The 20,164-nt window shown below is 57.3% G+C and overlaps 1 protein-coding gene across 1 annotated transcript; it reads right to left on the reverse strand.

The window, feature by feature from the left end:
- Nucleotides 1-4,322: 4,322 nt before the first annotated feature.
- On the reverse strand, nucleotides 4,323-16,917 carry LOC109281125 (zinc finger protein 11). Its single transcript, XM_059723482.1, has 7 exons — nucleotides 16,835-16,917; nucleotides 15,693-16,310; nucleotides 15,384-15,594; nucleotides 14,359-14,531; nucleotides 13,187-13,313; nucleotides 11,920-12,039; nucleotides 4,323-7,163 (listed from the first exon to the last, which is right to left on the reverse strand). Exons 2-7 carry the CDS (start codon nucleotides 16,044-16,046, stop codon nucleotides 4,426-4,428), a joined length of 3,723 nt encoding a protein of 1,240 aa, XP_059579465.1. The 5' UTR covers nucleotides 16,047-16,310; nucleotides 16,835-16,917; the 3' UTR covers nucleotides 4,323-4,425.
- Between the last annotated feature and the right edge of the window lie 3,247 nt (nucleotides 16,918-20,164).

A 20,164-nucleotide genomic window follows, 5' to 3' on the forward strand; every position in this document is an offset into this window, starting at 1 on the left:
CAGCCCTGCCTGAGCCTCAGCTCCCTCCAGCATAGAAAGGATGGTCCCCAGGCACCCGGCCTCATCTGCAGCAAAGCAGCACGCACAGGGAGCAGGGGCCTGCTTCCCCATGTCTGCTCCCACCCAAAAAACACACGTGCTTTCCCCCCACACACGGGCAATACTTGAGCCCGGCCTCATGCAGGTGGAGCCTGGGGTGGGGGCAGCAGGGAGCTCAGAGCCCTAGCAAGTGCAAACAAGGGGGTCCAGCCCAACAGGCCAGTACATGGCCCCCGCTCCTGCCCCACGGATCCAGTCCCAGGAGCCGCTCCTATTTCCACATGGCCTTGGACGTAGCCTGGACCAGAGCCACGTCCTGGGCCCTGGACAGGCACCGTGGTACCGGGCAGCAGTGCCAGGGCCCAAAGCACACCTTGTCTCCCCCAGGCCCGGACTACCCTACTCCTTGCACACTCAGATCACACAAATTCTCTCCCCCAGGCCCAGACTCCCCTGCCTCTTGCACACCCAGAGTGCACACCTTCTGTACCCCAGGCCCAAACCCCATTGACCCTTGCACACGCAGAGCACACCCCTCCACACGAGCACGGGGCTCTCCTCCTCCTCTCCAGCCTCAGCTTCCCCAGCAGCAGGCGGCAGTGCCGGCCTGATGGGGCTTGCACTGGGGCAGCAGGAGCAGACAGAGCGGATGGCCTGGCACCCGACCCCTGCCCCCTCCCCCAGCTCCCCTTCCCCTCCCTTGGCCCCGCTGTCCAGTCGCGCCCACCTGGGGGCAAGCTGCGGTGGAGGGGGTACGTGTGCACCTGTCTGCCCTCCTGCATGGGGTGTGTATGTGTGTGTGCATGCCCTCCTGCATGGTGGGGTGTGCCCATCCTCCTGCACAGGGGTCCACACGTCCGCCTTACCGTACAGGGTGTGTGTTCACACACACATGCATCCCTTTCTGCAGAGGGCTTGCATGTGTTTCTATGCCCACCCTCCTGCATGGGGTGTGTGTGTGTGTGTGTGTGTGTGTGTGTGCGCACGCGCACACGCTATCCTGCATCATGGGGTGGGCATGTGTGTACACCCTTCCTGGACTGCTGGAGGTGGTGAGCAGAGGTGGAGAGAGGGAGCAGGGCCAGTTTTCCCCTGTAGTGGAGGCACTTTCTGCCCGGCATCTCCTGAGTTCATTGAAGCCCCTTGCAGCTCCAGCGGGGCACTGCCAGCCCATTCCTCCTCCTCTCCAGCCTCAGTTTCCCCTGCTGCAGCTGCAGACCATTGCTCCTAGTCCTGTCCCTGACAGCCACGGAGAAATGCCCGTCTCCATCTTCTCTGGTGTTGCACCAAAACTGGGGTCAAACCCCACTCAGTCTTCTCTTCTCCAGACTCAAGCAACTGAGCTCTTCCAGCCTGTCCCCCCCACCCCTGCCTGCCAGGCCCTTCATCCTTTGGGTCCCTCTTTGCTGGCCTCTTTCCAACCTGTCCACCTCCTTCTGGAAGTGCAGGGTCCCGAACCGGAGCCAGGGGAGGTCTCCCCAGTGCTGGAGGATCCCTGCCTTTGGTTTGCAAGGGGCGCTCCTGCTCATGCTGCTCAGGAGGATGCTGATTTCTTTTACCACCAAAGCACAGGGCTGGCTCGGATCCAGATCATGGTCCCTGGCTCCCCCCACATCATCTCTGCAGGGTTACAACCCGGCTATACGTTCCTCAGGCTGGATTGGTGAGTGCAATTATTCCCTCCCAAGTGTGGGGCTTTGCACTGGTCACCAATGACTCAGTTTCCCTACTCTATTGGCCACGGGGTCATGATCTGAGTGGAATGGGCCAGGAATATATATGAATGTGAATTGTATAAATGGGACTGACACCACAACGGGCTCCACGTGAGCGGTTACCACACAGGAAAGAGACCTGGGAGTGATTGTGGAGAGTTCAATAAGAGCACCAGCTCCATGGCCAGCCACCATGAAGAAAGCAATGGAAAATGTGAGGGCTGATGAGGAAGGCAATGGTCTTACAAGGTCCCTTCCAGCCCTAATGTCTATGCAATTACATCTATGAAAGGTTCTGCTTTCGGTCGCGGTTTGCCAGTCCACAGTCTAAAAGGTTGGGAGCCACGGCTCTAGGGGACGTACTCATCATGGAAATGCTAGAAGAGAGGGGCTGAGAGGGCCTGCAGAGGTCACCTCCAGTCCAGCAGCCGCCCGAGTCAGAATCAGCCCTGTCCAAACCAGCCCAGACAAACCCATCATCGCACTTCTTAGCCAAACTCCCACACGCCTGACACAGAGCAGACATCGCACCTGGTCCTGCCCCAGGAAAAGCAGCGGGGCCACGGTGCTCATCCTCCTGCTGCTGCGACAGGTTGGCAATCCACACCCCAGGGATCCCAGGCAGAGGCCGGGATCACACTAGAAAGGCAGGCAAAGCACCCCAGTCTGTACTGGTCTGACCAGGGGGTCGGATCCATCCTGGTGCTGAGCAGCAATCCCTGGGATGGAGCAGAGCCCCCTGGAGATCCCCCGGGGCTGCAGGGACTGGGGTCACCAGTTGGCCTTGGACTTCTTTGGGCTCAGGGGTGGGGAGTGCAAGTAGGAGAGAGGAAAAGATGGGGGTTCACACACCCTGCTACCCCACGACAGCCCACCCCACAACTGCCCCACATGAGCACAGGCACCCCCACAGCACCCCCTGCTGCACAGTGGCGGTATAGCACCCCCTGCCCCATTACAGCCCCTATCACACCTGCCCCACGGAAGTGTGGACACCCGAGTCCCACCTTTAGGTGTGCCTCATACATACCCCAGGTGGAGTTATGCCTCCCCCATGATGATGCCCCCTGCAGGGCAATGAGGTATCACCTCTGCCTACCCTGCCTCCTTCACACCTGCCCAACTGAACACAGATGCCACATGGGACGGACACCAGCATCTGCGACAGGTCAATGTGCATCTCCCCCCGTGCCCCATCTGGTGCCCCCTGCCCTGCAGGGCACAGGCAGTAATGCCCCCACCTCCAGCCCTGTCCCTGAATCTGCAGGGGTTGCAGCTGCAACCCGCCGACCCCAAGAGGGGACAAACTCAGCCTGATTCCCCTATGTTTGTCTGGACAGCCTGTGCCCAATGCCCCACCCCAGGCCCAGCACACACCCCCTGTCCTGACCCTGATAGCTGCTCCAGCACCGCATGTTGGGGGATGCTGGCAGTGGTGTGGAGAACCTGCTCTCCCAAGGGGGGAGACACCACCCTGGAGCCGGCACCATGCACAGACTGCCCCCCATTCCCCCAGTCACCTCCGTGGTGCAGATGGGTGGCTGTGGTGGGTGAGGGCAGGAACAGGGCAGACGGGGCTAGCTTGGGGCACCTGTTGAGCCTGTGGCCAGTCGCTTGTCCAGGGTTGCTCACCATGTGGTCCTGGCTCACCCAACTCTGGGTCCTGCTGTGGGAAGAGGGCAGAAGTGGGTGGGAGAAGCCAGTCAGGCAGCAGCAGGGTGGGTGGATCAGACCACCTCCTGCTCCCAAGGCTTAGCAACAACCTCCGGATTGTGGTGAATCATTTGAAAAAAGAAGGGGCTGGAAGGCACAGAGAGATCTGCCCTGGAAAGGGTTGTGGTCCCTGGCCTGTTCACATCGCACAGCTCATGAGAAGGCAGAGATCAACCAGAGAGGTGGCATGTCCAAGTCTGGGGTTTTAGTAGCGGGGAATGCATGAGAGAGAATACAACAAAGAGGAGGTCAGAGGAGCAGCACACACCCCATGCTGCACACTTCTACAGAGGCTGAAAAGCAAAACAGGCCAAAAAGACTCCGGAGGTGGCAGCTCGTTGCAGACCCCACTGGGCATGGGCAGGTCTGAAAGAGGGGTGATGGGGAGGTGAGGAAAGGTGAGGTCAGGGAGGAGGGTAGGGAATGCTTGCCCAGCCATAAATGCACTCCTCCCTGCAACTCAGCGGCTCATATACCAGAAGCCCTGGACCAGGAGGAAGGAGAAAGCTGGGAGGCAGCCAAGGAAAGTCCCCGGGTGTCATCTGAAGTCAGCCGTCTGGAAGAGGGCACCCTAGCGTGAAGGCACTTCTTCCCCTGGGAGAATGATGAGGAATGCACAGGCTCCAAGGCTGATGCAAAGATCATCTCCTCCTCATCTCCTCCCCCCACATTGGGGCTGACCTCTGCCTGAGGTGTTTCCTCTTAGCTCATGCCCCCAACCATATGTTGTGGGCCAGCGTCTGGGCTCTAGACTCCCACAGTTTCCTACAAGGGGCAAAGCCTGGGGGAACTCTTTCTGCAGGCCACCACCATGAGGGAGCTTGTTTGAATGCACCACTGGTGGGTGCTGAGATGGGTGAAGCTTCTCCAATACTCAGAGCACTGATGTAGCTTCTCCCCTGTGTAGATGCACTGGTGTTCAGCACAGGCTGCAGGAGTAGGAGAACCTCTTCCTACACTAAGAGCAATGATGTGGCTTCTCCCCTTTGAACATGCGCCGGTGCCGGGCCAGGTTGAAGGGGATGCTGAAACTCTTCCCACAGTCAGAGTATTGATGTGGCTTCTCCCCTGTGTGGATGCGCTGGTGTTTGGCCAGGCTGGAGGATTGGGTGAAGCTCTTCCCACACTCAGAGCACTGATGTGGCTTCTCCCCTGTGTGGACATGCTGGTGTTTGGCCAGGTGGGAGGATTGGGTGAAGCTCTTCCCACATTCAGAGCACTGATATGGCTTCTCCCCTGTGTGGATGCGCTGGTGCCGGACCAGCTCGGAGGAATAAATGAAGCTCTTCCCACACTCAGAGCACTGATATGGCATCTCCCCTGTGTGGATGTGCTTATGCTTGGTCAGGGAGGAGGAACAACTGAAACTCTTCCCACACACAGAGCACAGATATGGCTTCTCCCCTGTGTGGATGCGGTGGTGCTTGGCCAGGTGGGAGGAACAACTGAAACTCTTCCCACACTCAGAGCACTGATATGGCTTCTCCCCTGTGTGGACACGCTGGTGCCGGGCCAGCTCGGAGGAACAACTGAAGCTCTTCCCACACTCAGAGCACTGATATGGCTTCTCCCCTGCGTGGATGCGCTGATGCCGGGCCAGCTCGGAGGAACAACTGAAACTCTTCCCACACTCAGAGCAACGATATGGCTTCTCTCCTGTGTGGATGTGCTTATGCTTGATCAGGGAAGTGGAACAACTGAAACTCTTCCCACACACAGAGCACAGATATGGCTTCTCCCCTGTGTGGACGCGCTGGTGCACGGCCAGGTGGCACGAATAACGGAAGCTCTTCCCACACTCAGAGCACTGATATGGCTTCTCCCCTGTGTGGACACGCTGGTGCCGGGCCAGCTCGGAGGAATAACTAAAGCTCTTCCCACACTCAGAGCACTGATATGGCTTCTCCCCTGTGTGGATGCGCTGGTGCTTGGCCAGGTCGGAGGAATAACTGAAGCTCTTCCCACACTCAGAGCACCTATGTGGCTTCTCCCCTGTGTGGATGCACTGGTGGTAGGCCAGGCCGGAGGAGCGAGTGAAGCTCTTCCCACACTCAGAGCACTGATGTCGCTTCTCCCCCGTGTGGACGCGCTTGTGCTGGGCCAGGTGGGAGGATTGGATGAAGCTCTTCCCACATTCAGAGCACTGATATGGCTTCTCCCCTGTGTGGACGCGCTGGTGCCGGGCCAGCTCGGAGGAATAACTGAAGCTCTTCCCACACTCAAAGCACTGATATGGCTTCTCCCCTGTGTGGATGTGCTGGTGCTTGGCCAGGTCAGAGGAATAACTAAAGCTCTTCCCACACTCAGAACACCTATGTGGCTTCTCCCTTGTGTGGATGTGCTGGTGGTAGGCCAGGCCAGAGGAGCGAGTGAAGCTCTTCCCACACTCAGAGCACTGATGTCGCTTCTCCCCCGTGTGGATGCGCTTGTGCTGGGCCAGGTGGGAGGATTGGATGAAGCTCTTCCCACACTCAGAGCACTGATATGGCTTCTCCCCTGTGTGGATGCGCTGGTGCTTGGCCAGGTGGGAGGAATAACTGAAGCGCTTCCCACACTCAGAGCACTGATGTGTCTTCTCCCCTGTGTGGCTGTGCTGGTGGTAGGCCAGGCTGAATGAGCGAGTGAAGTTCTTCGCACACTCAGAGCAATGATATGGCTTCTCCCCTGTGTGGATGCACTTGTGCCGGGCCAGGGTGGAAGAGTGGGTGAAGCTCTTCCCACATGCAGAGCACTGATGTGGCTCCTCCCCTGTGTGGATAACCTGGTGTTGGGGCAGCTTGGAAGAGAAGATGAAGCTCTTCCCACACACAGAGCAATTATGTGGCTTTTTCCGTGTGCGCATGCACCTGTGCCTGGCCAGGCTGGAGTGCTGCCTGAAGCTCTTCCCACACTTCGTGCAGCAGTTTGGCTGCTGCCTCCTCCGCACACACCGGTGCTGGGACAGGCCTTGCCAGCTGATGAAGTTCTTCCTGCACTCTTTGCATTGGTATGTCTTCCTTCCCAAGTGCATGCGCCGGTGCTGAACCAGGGAGAAGAAATGGGTGAAGGTCTTACCACATGTGACACAGCAGTACTGACACGTCTTCCTGTGCACATCCTGGGTTTTGAGCAGCACAAAGCTCTTCCCCCTTTTGGTGAAGCGGTGGGGGAGCTGTCCAGAATGGATCCGGTGGTGAGCAGCCAGGTTCGAGAGGCAGGTGCTCTTCCCACACGTGGCGCGTACATGGGTCATCTCCCCAGTGTGCCTTATCTTGTGTAGAGCTAGGCGTGAGGGGCAGCTAATGCTTTTCCTGCACTGAGGGCAGGGATGGGCTCTCCCCCTGGGCTTGGCAGTGAGCTCCTGCTTCCCTCTGAGACCCCCAACACTGCCTTGGTTTGCATGCAGTGTCTCTCTCCAATGCACCTTTGCTTTCTGCCTCTTCAGGTGTCTCAGCATGACATATTCATCCCTGCATCTTGGGCTTTTACTGGCTTCTTTCCCTTCTTCACTCCAAGGCCCAACTAGAGATGGGACCGCATTCACTGCTACATTCTCCTGCTTTGGGGGCATCCCCTCATTCTTGTGCCATTGGTCCTTCCCTGGGCTCAGGGAATCCACCTCACCAATACTCCCCAGGGAAGCCCATGGTGGCTCCAGCTTTCCAGGCCCTTCCTCAGCAGCCTGCTCCTCAGTTCTGCTCAGCAACCAGTCATGTCCTGCATGGGAGGAAGAAACACCAGATTAGTCCCTGCCCAGCTGCCAGGGGGCAAACACTGCTATTCCTTCTGCTGGGATGGGCCTCAGAGCAGGACAGGACTTGGTACTTGTGTTTTCTCAAGAAAACTAGGTCTTCTGGCCAGAGGCCCAAGTGCTGGGGGTGAGGCAGTGCCAGGTCCTTGTGCCAGTCTTATCTTCCCTACTCGGTGGGGTTAAGAGGCAGACTCTCAAGGTTTCTAGCCCAGCTCTCAGCCCCATCACCTCAGGCCCTGCTCCAACAAACACACGGGACATGTGCATTTGGACTGTACCTGAATAGGTTCATGTTTTAAGAAGTGGAGGATGAAACCAGAGGGATCTGCTAAAAGGAAAAATGAGGCTCTCAAAGGGCTGCTGTATCCCACAGCACTGGTGGGTCCAGGGGGAGCCCTCCACCTGACTGGGCTGACATGCTCCACAAGCCCCGGTGCTTTGGTGAGACCCATCTGCAATGCTTGCCCTTGATCTCTGGCAGTCCTGAAAGCAGCATCTGGGTACAATGGTGAACACCCTCGGGGTGCATTTCCAGGACTTGTCACCAGTCAGGAGTGTGTGGTGAGCAGTGCCTGACACTGCTTGGTAGCAAAACCCATCACGTGTCATGCATTATCCCTCCAAGAAATGTTCTGGGAGTGGAGGATTGACAGCAGTGATCTGCTTCCTACCTGTTTCAGGGGCAATGTCTGGTGCAGGGAATGAGCCCATAGAGTTTTCCTCTGCTAATGAATCCCAGGCAGCCTCCACATCACAGGAAGCTGCAGTGGTGCAAAGGCCTTGGCACGAACCCGCACACGGAGTCTGGGTTGAGCCTCGGGCTTCGTGACACTCGGGGCACCAGAGAGGAAATGGCAGAGGGGAGATTCTGGTGCAAGCACTGGGGGATTCACTTCCCCCCACAGCATGAAATCTTCTGAATCCCACCCACTCCACCCACCCACTTCATGCAGCCTGAGACCAGGATTACACACGTCCAGTGCTCCCGGTCAACTGGACAAGGAGACATCAGGGACAGCACCAGCCTCTGTCTTCATAGATTCATAGATGTTAGGGTCGGAAGGGATCATCAAGTCCGACACCCTGCATAGGCAGGAAAGAGTGCTGGGTCTAGATGACCCCAGCTAGATGCCTATCTAACCTCCTCTTGAAGACCCCCAGGGTAGGGGAGAGCACCACCTCCCTTGGGAGCCCGTTCCACACCTTGGCCACTCGAACTGTGAAGAAGTTCTTCCTAATGTCCAGTCTAAATCTGCTCTCTGCTAGCTTGTGGCCATTATTTCTTGTAACCCCCGGGGGCGCCTTGGTGAATAAAACCTCACCAATTCCCTTCTGTGCCCCCGTGATGAACTTATAGGCAGCCACAAGGTAGCCTCTCAGCCTTCTCTTGCGGAGGCTGAAGAGGTCCAGTTTCTCTAGTCTCTCCTCGTAGGGCCTGGCCTGCAGGCCCTTAACCATACGAGTGGCCCTTCTCTGGACCCTCTCCAGGTTACCCACATCCCTCTTGAAGTGCGGCGCCCAAAACTGCACGCAGTACTCCAACTGCGGTCTGACCAGCGCCCGATAGAGGGGAAGTATCACCTCCTTGGACCTATTCGTCATGCATCTGCTGATGCACGATAAAGTGCCATTGGCTTTTCTGATGGCTTCGTCACACTGCCGACTCATGTTCATCTTGGAGTCCACTAGGACTCCAAGATCCCTTTCTGCTTCCGTGCCACCCAGCAGGTCATTTCCTAGGCAGTAGGTGTGCTGGACATTTTTCCTCCCTAGGTGCAGCACTTTTCATTTCTCCTTGTTGAATTGCATTCTGTTGTTTTCTGCCCACTTATCCAACCTGTCCAGGTCTGCTTGCAGCTGTTCCCTGCCCTCCGGCGTGTCCACTTCTCCCCATAGCTTTGTGTCATCTGCAAACTTGGACAGAGTACATTTCACTCCCTCGTCCAAGTCACTGATGAAGACATTAAAGAGTATCGGTCCAAGGACCGAGCCCTGCGGGACCCCACTGCCCACACCCTTCCAGGTCGAGACCGACCCATCCACCACGACTGTCTGGGTGCGACCCTCTAGCCAATTCGCCACCCACCGGCCTGTGTAGTCATCCAAGTAACAACCTCTTAACTTGTTCACCAGTATGGGGTGGGATACCGTATCAAAGGCCTTCCTGAAGTCTAAGTATATGACATCCACCCCTTCTCCTGAGTCCAGGCGTTTCATAACCTGGTCATAAAAAGAGACTAGATTAGTCAGGATCAATCTGCCTCCTATGAACTCGTGCTGGTTTCCCCTCAGCATAATTTGTCCTGCTGGGCTCTTGCATATGTGAGCCTTGATAATCTTTTCAAAGATTTTGCCTAGGATGGAGGTGAGCCTGACTGGCCTATAGTTTCCTGGGTCCTCCTTCCTCCCCTTCTTGAAAATGGGGACCACGTTGGCCCTTTTCCAGTCCTCCGGGACTTGGCCCGTGCGCCACGAGCATTCAAATATTCCCGCCAGTGGCTGTGCAATGATGTCGGCCAGTGCCTTCAGCACCCTCGGATGGAGCTCATCCGGGCCTGCCGACTTAAAGGCATCCAGTTCTTCCAAGTGAGTCTGCACCATCTCAGGGTCTACGCATGGCAGTCTGGCGCCTTGCTGCTGCCTCTCTACAACCCTAGTGAGAGACTTGTCCTGCCCCTCACTTAGGAACATTGAAGCAAAGAACTCGTTGAGGAGTTCAGCCTTGTCCCCCCTGTCCATCACCAATTGCTTCTGCCCATTTAGCAGGGGTCCTATTCCTCCCTGGGCCTTCCTTTTACTCCCTATATATCTAAAAAACAATTTCTTGTTGTCCTTTACTTGGGATGTCATCCTCAGCTCCATGGTAGATTTGGCCCACCTAACTGCCTCCCTACAAGCGCGAGCAGGGGAGGTATACTCCTCCTTGGTGATCTCTCCCTGTTTCCACTTTTTATGTGCTCCCCTTTTGGCCCTTAGTCTGCCCTGGATTTCTCTGGTCAGCCAAGGAAGCCTCCTGGCCCCTTTCCTTCTTTTTCCTCGCATCGGGATCTTGTCCAACAAGAATGGCTGGGGCACAAAAAACCCAGAAGTGAGAGACTGTGCCCATGAGGGGTGAAGATAACCAGGGCAGGAGAGCCTAAAAATTAGATCTGGCTAAGACCTAAACACTACACCCTCCTGGGACTGGTTAGTGCGGTGGAGCTACTTGTGGCAGGGCAGTCTCTACGAAACGCCACATTGCCACTCCTCAGAAATGTGAATGCAGAGCACCTGAAAACCTTGGGTCCCACTGCCTTGTGGGCTACTTTTTCCTCTGAAAAGGATAGGGGGAGCCTACCCCAAAAGAAAACCCCGGGTGAAAGCCAAGGAGGGAAAGTGTGTGGCAGGGTATACCTTGCAGCAGCTGTCACTTGAAGTAGAAAAGATTGCTAAAAAAACAGCCTCTGAAGCTGCAAAGAGAGGAATCTGTGAAGGAGCTGCAGGAGGGCCAGGACTAAGCCACAGTGTCAAAAATGATCCAATGACAGGAACAAACTTAAAGGGGGCTAAGCCATTCCCTTTTATGTCTGTGTTTTCCAGGATGCGGATCAGCAGTGAATCATCAAGAAGTTCCCCTGGTACAAAGAAGTTTCAAGCTTCACTGCGTTCTGCAGTCATTGTCTTGCTTGCGCGGCCGTGTTTGTGTACCGTTATTGCTGCAAGTGGCTGTGGTGTTAACTATGCTACACAAGGAAATGTAAGCACAAGTTCTGGATGGGTTCTGGAATATCTGCAAAGTGGCTACAGAAAATGGTACATCCCTGCACTATGGCCTCCTGGGCCTCAAAAATATCAGTCACGCCAAAGACTGAGAAGGGCAGATTGACCGTTTGTTTGTACTCTCATCCTTTTGTTCATTTCCTTTTGACCCTTACCATCTCTCCAGCATCTTGCAGGGCAGAGGGGCGCTGGGAGTGCTCCCATGGCACCAAGCAATCCTTTTGAAACAACAAGGAAAGCGTTGCCCATTATATAGAAGGGGCACGATTCCCGAGAACACGTCTGGTCCCCAAAAACCCTGATCATGGGATGTTTGTCTGATCCAGAAAGCCATCTTAAATATTAAAGAATACCATCATTTGAGTACTGGAAGAGATTAAAAGACCTACCCATAATTATAGCTGGAGAAAAACTGTTCAGCTGGTAAGGAACTTGGGGATGAGGCAATTTGGCATGACAAAGTTACTGACGCAGCGGACAAACAAAGGAAGAGGGTGTTGTGTGCATGCTCTTACTCTGGGGAGTTGGGGGGCGGTTGTGCAATTTCTACTTGAACAGCAGGAAAACCAGAAAGAAACATCTCCCACACCCAGCGAAGGACACAAGGCCGGCACCACCAAAGGTCGCTGCTGTAATGCCTAATGGAGCCACTTGTCAGGTCATATTACAGGGATGAAACTTGGAATAATTACTATTAAGGTTTACTTGATATTAAATCAGCAAGGGGCCATGTCAAACATTGGGGGTCTTCGGCAAAAACAATCCTGTTGGTAACAGTTTCCACAGTTTGAATTTCAGGGGGTGGAACAACACCCATCTGCACACACGACACCATAAGCTATATGAGGTCAACACCCTGAAATGGCAGCACGGGGCAGGTCTGCAGTTTCCAGGCTCCCTTTCACCCTGGGCATGGAGCATTTGTGAGAGGGGAGTCGGGTGGAGGGGACAGCCACAACTCACCTGGCAGCACGTCCTCTGACTTCCGCATTTCCCCACGGTCCTCATCATCACAGACCCAGAGCTCCACCTGTCCTCGCTGGATGCGGCAGATCAAGTCAGGGGCAGGGCCTCGATATCCTGCTAGTGCAGTGGTTAAAGAGAGTTTAGCCTTAGTGAGGCCGCAGCTGGAGTACTGCGTCCAGTTTTGGGCTCCACAATTCAAAAAGGATGTGGAGAAGCTTGAGAGAGTCCAGAGAAGAGCCACGCGCATGATCACAGGTCAGGGAAGCAGACCCTACGACGACAGGCTGAGAGCCGTGGGGCTCTTTAGCCTGGAAAAGCGCAGGCTCAGGGGTGATCTGATGGCCACCTACAAGTTTATCAGGGGTGACCACCAGTATCTGGGGGAATGTTTGTTCACCAGAGCGCCCCAAGGGCTGACGAGGTCGAATGGTCACAAACTACTACAAGATCGTTTCAGGCTGGACATAAGGAAGAATTTCTTCACTGTCCGAGCCGCCAAGATCTGGAACAGCCTGCCGCCGGGGGTGGTTCAAGCACCTTCATTGAACACCTTCAAGATGAAACTGGATGCTTATCTTGCTGGGATCCTATGACCCCAGCTGACGTCCTGCCCTTTGGGCAGGAGGCTGGACTCGATGATCTTCCGAGGTCCCTTCCAGCCCTAATGTCTATGAAAATCTATGAAATCTAGTGGTACTGGATGCAGAATAAGCAACTGAAATTTGGGGAATAGAGCCAATGAACTCAGGGATTATACTAAGGACTTGAAGGACAAGGGAGGATGGACATTTAGGATGAAAGGGAAGGCATAGCAGGGGGAAGAGATGGTCCTTTTCATCCAGGTAGTGGATGTATGGTCATAGGAAGCAAACACCAGTGCAATTCCAGGCAAATGAGTGGAAGTGAGTTTGGACAGGACACACTAGGCAAGAGAGGGAGGAACTCAGAATAACTGCCCATGGAATGGCTGTTAGTGCATTTTAAGGCACAATGAATGGCAAATGATATAATCATGGTGAGAAGGCAAAGGGAAATCCTGTTATCAAGGCGGAAGACTCCAGGGAAGGTGGCTGGATCAAATGAAGGAGGAATATATACAAGTATGAGACAGGAGAAGTCTACTCATGGACAGAACAGAAGGAACCAAAGGGATTTAAGCCACCAGCCAAACGTTCATGAGGATGAGACAGTTAGAAGCAGAGAGAAGACAACAACACTGCAGAGCTCACATGGCTCCAGGGCAAAGCAAGAACCAGAGCTTTACCCAGGGAAACGAGGGCTTGGTAGTTCCTCAGCATCTGGTCCCGGTAAAGCCCCTTGTCCTCCTCTTCCAGCAGCTTCCACTCCTCCCGTGTGAAATACACTGCCACGTCCTCAAACACCTCCCGGAGCTGCAGGCACAAGCGTTACAGCATCAGTGTCTCCTGCCCCGCTGCCCCCAGCCCTGTCTGCACTCATTCTGCACTACAGCCCTTTGCACGCTTAGCCAGGACAGACAGGGGTACGCTACTCAACTGACACGGATATGCAGGGATTCTGGTTTTCTCGGTTTAAGAACTGCAAATTCTCTCATAAAAGAAAAAATTGCTCCCAACCCATAGCCTCCCTACCCCTGCTTGTGCCCCACAATCCCCCCCACTGCCCTGTGGCATCTGGTCCAGGAAGAGAGAAAGGCTTGCGGCAGGATGCCTTCACCTCCCTGGACTTCCCAGTGCTGACCTCACAGCAGCTGTCCTTACACCCAACACTGCAACACAAACCTGAACATGGAGTTGTGCAACCAGAAATCATCTGCAGGCTGGGTTGTGTTACGCACGGTCCACACAGGGACTGTGCAGTCTTCTCCGATTAACCGGATTAGCTGCCGTGTCCCCTTTGTGTGGGGGGGTCTTTACTTACATCCCCTCTCCCAGCACTGTCCCCCTTCCCACCACGCTGCCCCTCTGCACTTGGTATGCAAAAGACTCTCTCTATTTAATAGTCTGGTCTGTGCATATCCTTCAATTCAAACTTATCAAATGAGTGTGGAATTGAAAAAACCTGTGCTGCGCCTCTGATTCAGTTAATCTGTAAGCTGCAAATCCATCCCGGCTTCTGCCTCCCCTCACACTAACACAGATAATCAGCAGCCAGGTGTGCAGCTCACTCCTGCCAAACTGATGGGCTGGGGGGACCCTGCTGGCATCGGCTGCAGAGACCCTCTGTGCTCCCCAGTCCTAGGCAGGCTGTAGAGGACTTGCTGGACTGAGTTGTAGAGACCACTGCCCCGGGCTCCCTGGTGCTGGCTGGCTGGACTCTGACCAGGCCTTCCCATGCCAGCACCCCTGCTCACTCCTCTGGTCTCTGCTCCCCAAACTCTTGACAGCACCCCTGGCTCCTCCTGGGCTCTGCCCCAGCTGCACTTCCACCCCCACCTCCAGCTGGTGCCATGCTCACCTCCATGCTCTCCCCCTGCTTCGCTGGCCTGCCCTGCCCCTCCTGCAGCTGGCCCGGCCCAGGCGTCTGGGAGCCGCTCTGTCCCCGTCTCCCTAGGGAGGGTCTCTGCAGCTCCAGCTTTACAGACCCTTCCTTGGGAGGCTGCTGATCCGCTCTGTTCAGGGTCCCAGCGCCTGCGGGTGGGAAGAGAGTGCACAAGTGAGCCCCTGGGTAGTGGCACGGGGAAAGCCCTGCTTGTCTCCTGGACTGGCCTGGGAAGAAGGGAGCTGGAGGCTGCAGTGTGTGGAAGAGGGGAGACGGGAGATTCATTGTCCCACTGGCAAGAGGCTGGAAATGAACCCCTAGAACTGCCCCAGCGCTGGTGGTAATCACGGCAGCGTGACATCGGTCCCTGAGAAGGGACCTGGAGGGATGCTGGTGTTGGGTCATGTCCACATGTTTGGGTGGAGGGGGGGAAAATGCAGGGTCATTCTACACCAGGACATGTGAAATGTTCCCAGGGGCACCGGGAGAACAAGAAGCACCGACCTGCTGGAGCACGGACCCACCGAACTGTTCTGGCAGAGAGATTTCTGCACTGGGGGACAGGTCCTTCTGCCACTGGAAAGGGGAGACCCACCGCTCCTCACCTCGCCTGGGGAAGGGCCTGGTCCGGGGCACCTGCCTGGGGACCCTCCACGTGCTGACAGCTCCCAGGTCTCCCCTGTCCCAGGGAGCTACAGCAGGACCAGCTCCTAACTGCACGCCAAGACTTCATCCCGCACCTCACCTGCCCCTGGCTCCTTGGACTCATTCAAGAGCCACCAGCTACTGCCCGCTCTGCTCCGCTCGCTGTCCCCCCATGCAGCACTTGTTTGGAGCCTGTGACCCCACTCCCACCCTGTTTTCTACTTAGTTGTCCCCCAAACTCAACTGACCTAAAACCCGTTGCCAACACTAATAATGGCGGGGGGTGTGGGGTGGTAACTGCTACTCTTTGGGTGTTGAGCCCATGTTAAGCTTGTATCAAAAAGGCTGGTAAAGACCTGGCTCCGGGTTGGGCGGGGGCTCCTCTTTGTGGACATGGGGCAGCTCGCCCTCGGGCACTGAGGTTTCCCGCTCTCCTGCCTCCTCCAGAAGCCTGTCCTCACCATGGGCATTTGGCTGCTGCCCCCAGGAATCGCCAGGCTCCGGCAGGGCCCCCGGAGGCTGCATCTGGTCTGAGGACCCCTCCTCGCCCTTCACACGCATGGTGACCTGGGGACAAGACACGTGTGTCACTGGGGAGCCGGGATCTGGGGGGGGACATCCCCTGACACATGGAGGTGCAGATGGCAGCAAACAAACGCTCTCACCTGGAGCTTCTCGTCCTCCGCCTGTCCCAGCTGAAACCCCTCGGCCAGGGCCACGGCCTGGGCACACGTCTCCACGCGGCACCCGCACACCCAGCTCCGCATCTCCGGGGGCAGGATGGCCAGGAACTGCTCCAGCACCACCAGCTCCAGCATCTGCTCCTTGCTGCGGTGCTGGGGCTCCAGCCAGCGCCGGCACAGCTCCCGCAGGCGGCTGCAAATCTTCCCTGGGCCCTCGTCTTCCCGGTAGCGCAGGCCACGGAAGAGCTGGCGCCAGGGCTCTGGGGTGGGGAGCTCATCCCGCGCTGCCAGCTGTGGGGTCGCGGAGGGCAGCTCGGCCTCGCAAGGGGGCTGCATGGCCTGCGTTGCGTCCTGCCCCCACAGCTCTCGTGCTGGACCGGCTCCGGTCTGGACGACACGAGGCACTTCTGCACCCTCAGCCCCTGCTGGGTCCTGCTCATCCAGCTCCTGCCGGGAAGGGAAGGCCCACGGCTGCCACGGGCTCCAGCGCAGCAGCCACGTCTCCCCAGGAGGGGTTTCACCGGCCGGGGGCCTGGGCTCTCACTCTCTGTACACTCGTGCACGGCGCCTGTTGGCAGCGTCCAGTCTCCAGGAACACCTCTGGGAAAGGAGACAGCAGAAATCTGGCCATGGATCCAACACCAGGGACTGTAACCCTGCCCCAGCCCTGATGCTCCTGAGCACCCCACTCGTAGCCGTGCTGGAGCCGTGCTTCCTTCCCTCCGGCCCCAGCGCAGGATGCGGGCACCGGGCCGGCTGGAGAAATGGGGCAGCCGCAGCTCTCCACCCTTCCCAGCCCATCGGCCGCTCCCTCCTGTCCCCGCCCTGCAGTTAGGGTCACCCCCGCTCCCTGATTGGGTGGGACTGCGCCCAAATAGGAACGGCAAATCCTGTCCGGGGCTGCATGACCCAGGGACAGCGTTTGTCCCAAATTCATAGTGTCTAGAGGGACGGGAACCCGTGCAGGTGTGCAAGGGGCTGGTGGGAGCGGGACGCAGGGGCACCAGGGCACTCGCCCCCCCACAGCCCTGCGGGGCCCCCAACTCCCCCTTACCCCGCAGCGCTGCCCCCGAGGGCCGGCGGGGAGGGGGAGGAGGAGGAGGGACGGGTTGGGAGAAACTCACCTCCCCGCCGGGCACGTCCTGCTCGGGGCGGGGTGTGTGGGGTGTGTGTGGGGGGGGCTGCTGGCCCTTCCCAGCCTGCTTTGCAAGCCATGCGCGGCGCGATTGGAGGAGGTAGCAGCCTGTTGGAATCCGCCCGCCCCTAGAGGAGAGCTTCAGCACCGCCCATATCTGCATATGCAAATACTATGTAAATGAGACCCGCGGACGGCGTTGCCCCCTGCCCAGCGCAGCCCCCCCCCCCCCCCCCCCCACACACACACACAACGCGCTATCGGGGCGCGGGGCGCAGACACACGTGACAGCGCGGTGTGAACGCGGCCACAGCCCGGACCGAGCACACGTGCGGGCTGCAAACGGCTCCAGCCCCCCCCGCGCAGCCCATCGCCGGCTGACCGCTCCGGGAGGGAGAGATGGGGGAGACCCCGCCCACACCAAGCCCCTTGCAGGGCCCACGGCACATAGGGACAGGCTCCTCTTGCCCGGGGGCGCTGCCCAGGAGCCCGGGGTGACCTGCCTGCTCCTCAGCGCCTCTGGGGCCAAGCCCTGTGCTGTCCTGAGACTGTGCACATGCATCACTGTGGTGGGGACAAAAATCCCCAGGCAATTAGTTTGCACCGGTGGAGGGGGCCAGCTTTCCACCATGCAAGGGGCCAGGTAATGTGCATTGCAGCAGAGCAACCCCACCGGGGATGGGATGGGAGGGCCTGAGTCAGAGCCCAACACCCCTCCTTACCGTGTCCATGGAGGGGTAACACGGGAGTGAGCGTGCAGGCTGTCAGGCCCTGGCCTGGGAGAGCGGCTGTCCTGCCATACGTTCACTGCCCGGGCACAGCCGTGTCTAGCTGGCGTGGGAGACGTCTCCCCTGCGTCCCCTGGCACAGGCCGGCGAGGCCCCGTGACTGTATCAGCCGCTGGGCTGCTGGGTTTGGGATGGAGGAGGCGACTCGGGAGTGAAGTAAAGGCAAATTTACTGATAGCTCAGCATACAACTGTTAACAGAAAGGTTAACGTGACAAACAGACAGTACAGTAATAAAGAGCTAACGGTGAATGGTAACAACACATAGACAGATGACAAAGAGTTCCCACGTGGGGTCGGCAACTTATCGGCAGTCCCTCTGTGCCAGGTGTGCGGCAAGTTTCATAGATTTCATAGACATTCGGGCTGCAAGGGACCTCAGAAGATCATCGAGTCCAGCCCCCTGCCCAAAGGGAGGACGTCAGCTGGGGTCATAGGATCCCAGCAAGATAAGCATCCAGTTTGTTCTTGAAGGTGTTCAATGAAGGCGCTTGAACCACCCCCGGTGGCAGGCTGTTCCAGACCTTGGGGGCTCGGACAGTGAAGAAATTCTTCCTTATGTCCAGCCTGAAACGATCTTGTAGTAGTTTGTGACCATTTGTCCTCGTCATCCCTTGGGGCGCTCTGGTGAACAAACGTTCCCCCAGATACTGGTGATCACCCCTGATAAACTTGTAGGTGGCCATCAGATCACCCCTGAGCCTGCGCTTTTCCAGGCTAAAGTGCCCCAGGGCTCTCAGCCTGTCATCGTAGGGTCTGCTTCCCTGCCCTCTGATCATGCACGTGGCTCTTCTCTGGACTCCCTCAAGCTTCTCCACATCCTTTTTGAATTGTGGAGCCCAAAACTGGACGCAGTACTCCAGCTGCGGCCTCACTAAAGCCGAGTACAAGGGGAGAATGATGTCCCGGGGTTTGCTTGAGAAGCATCTATGGATGCAAGCCAGCGTTTTGTTGTTCCAGGAAGTTGTTCCAGGAAGTCAGGCATCCCCGATCAACGCTGTCCAAAGGGTCCCTGGGAAGATCCCTTGGTCAGGATCTGGTCCAGGCAGAGCTGCAGCGGCTACGGGAACGGGCAGGGCAACCAGCGCACACAGGAGCAGCCATGTCCCGGAGCAGCGAGCAAGAGTAAAGCTGGGACACCTGCAGCAGGGGGGACAGCGAGGTGGGGCGGGGTGGGGCCATCACAGCCAGCTTCCCACACCCCGGCCCTGCTGCCCCTGGCCCTGCCCCGCCCCGCCCCCGGGCTGCCCCCTCCGCCCCCGCACTCGTCTGTCCAGACCCGGACCTACACATGGGACAGCACTGCCAGCGACCACACTCCTCGCGCCGGCATCAGCCAATCGCCTCCTGCCATTTCCCGGGGAGTGGGCACACGCAGCGGGACGGCCAATGGCATCCAGGCGCCCAGCTCCCTGCCGACAGTGCCCGGCTTTCAGCCAAACAGCTGCTGACACCGATGTGTGGCCATGAGATCTTGTCCGGTCTCCCACAGCGCCGGTGCCCCGTATCCCCACGCGTGTGAGCCTGGCAGTGTGCACGTGCAGTTGTGTCACACCTGGGGGGCACCGAGGCCATTGCTGTGTTATGTGAGAAGTGTGTGTGTGTGTGTGTGTGTGTGTGTGTGTGTGTTGTTTGTCCTTCCTGGGGGAAGACGCACGCATCCAGCGGGGGAGGAGAAAGAAAAGATGTGGGAGAGAAAAAGGGAAGGAGACAAGAGAAAAGGGGAAAGAAGCAAATGACAAAAAACAGGAAAGGGAAGAGTACGAAGCGGATGGAGGCTCGGTCACATGGGTACGTAGATGACCTTACACCACCGATCTTTACCCCCCCCCCCCCCACACACACACTTCTTTGGGTAAATCCAGTATCTTATTAGATCAACTCAAGGAGTTGGAAAAATGCTTTTTAGCGAGCTTCTTTTGGTCTAAACACTAATTTGATTCCTAACCTAGACTCCAGACCCAGAAGCAACGACATACTGTTTTCACCCCCCAGCCCCCAAGGACTTAGGCATCCAAACCCCCAGGTCTCACCCCCAGTCCCTCCCTCAGAGATCCCAGGTGTCCAGGCCCTCAGCACCGCCCTGGCCCCGCAAGGACCCAGGCATCTGGACCCCTGCTCTCGCACCCCGGTCTCCTCTCCGCACCCCTGTCATGAACCCCGCAGGCACAGATCTTCAGTTTGTCTGTAAAAGTCACAAACTAACCCATTAATTTTTATTTTCACTTGCATTACAACAAATACCATTTTCAAATCACCCCAAACCTCAGTTCAAGTGTCAGTGATGCACCTGGGACTGCGCTGCCACCGCCCCGCCCCTTGGGCAGCCAGCAGCCAATCGCCTCCTCTCATTTCCCGGGGCTGGGGACATGCAGAGGGGGGGCCGATGGAAACTTGAGTCAGCCCCCCCGGTGCCCCCACTCCTGACCCGCCGCCCCTGCCCCCCTGCCTCCCCAGCCCTGCCAGTGCCCCCCCACTCGTGACCCACCACCCCTGCCCCCCCCAGCCCTGCCGGTGCCACCCACTCCCAAC

Source organism: Alligator mississippiensis, chromosome 1 (assembly GCF_030867095.1).
Source record: "Alligator mississippiensis isolate rAllMis1 chromosome 1, rAllMis1, whole genome shotgun sequence".
NCBI lineage: Eukaryota > Metazoa > Chordata > Crocodylia > Alligatoridae > Alligator > Alligator mississippiensis.

Excerpts from the sequence above, each read along its gene's own strand:
- LOC109281125 (XM_059723482.1), bottom strand. The coding sequence starts at position 16,046 with ATGCAGCCCCCTTGCGAGGCCGAGCTGCCCTCCGCGACCCCACAGCTG. Across the intron at positions 13,314-14,358 it reads AGCAGGGGGAGAGCATGGAG|CTCCGGGAGGTGTTTGAGGA; the intron begins GTGAGCATGGCA and ends TTGTGCCTGCAG. Across the intron at positions 12,040-13,186 it reads CCAAGCCCTCGTTTCCCTGG|CAGGATATCGAGGCCCTGCC; the intron begins GTAAAGCTCTGG and ends CCACTGCACTAG.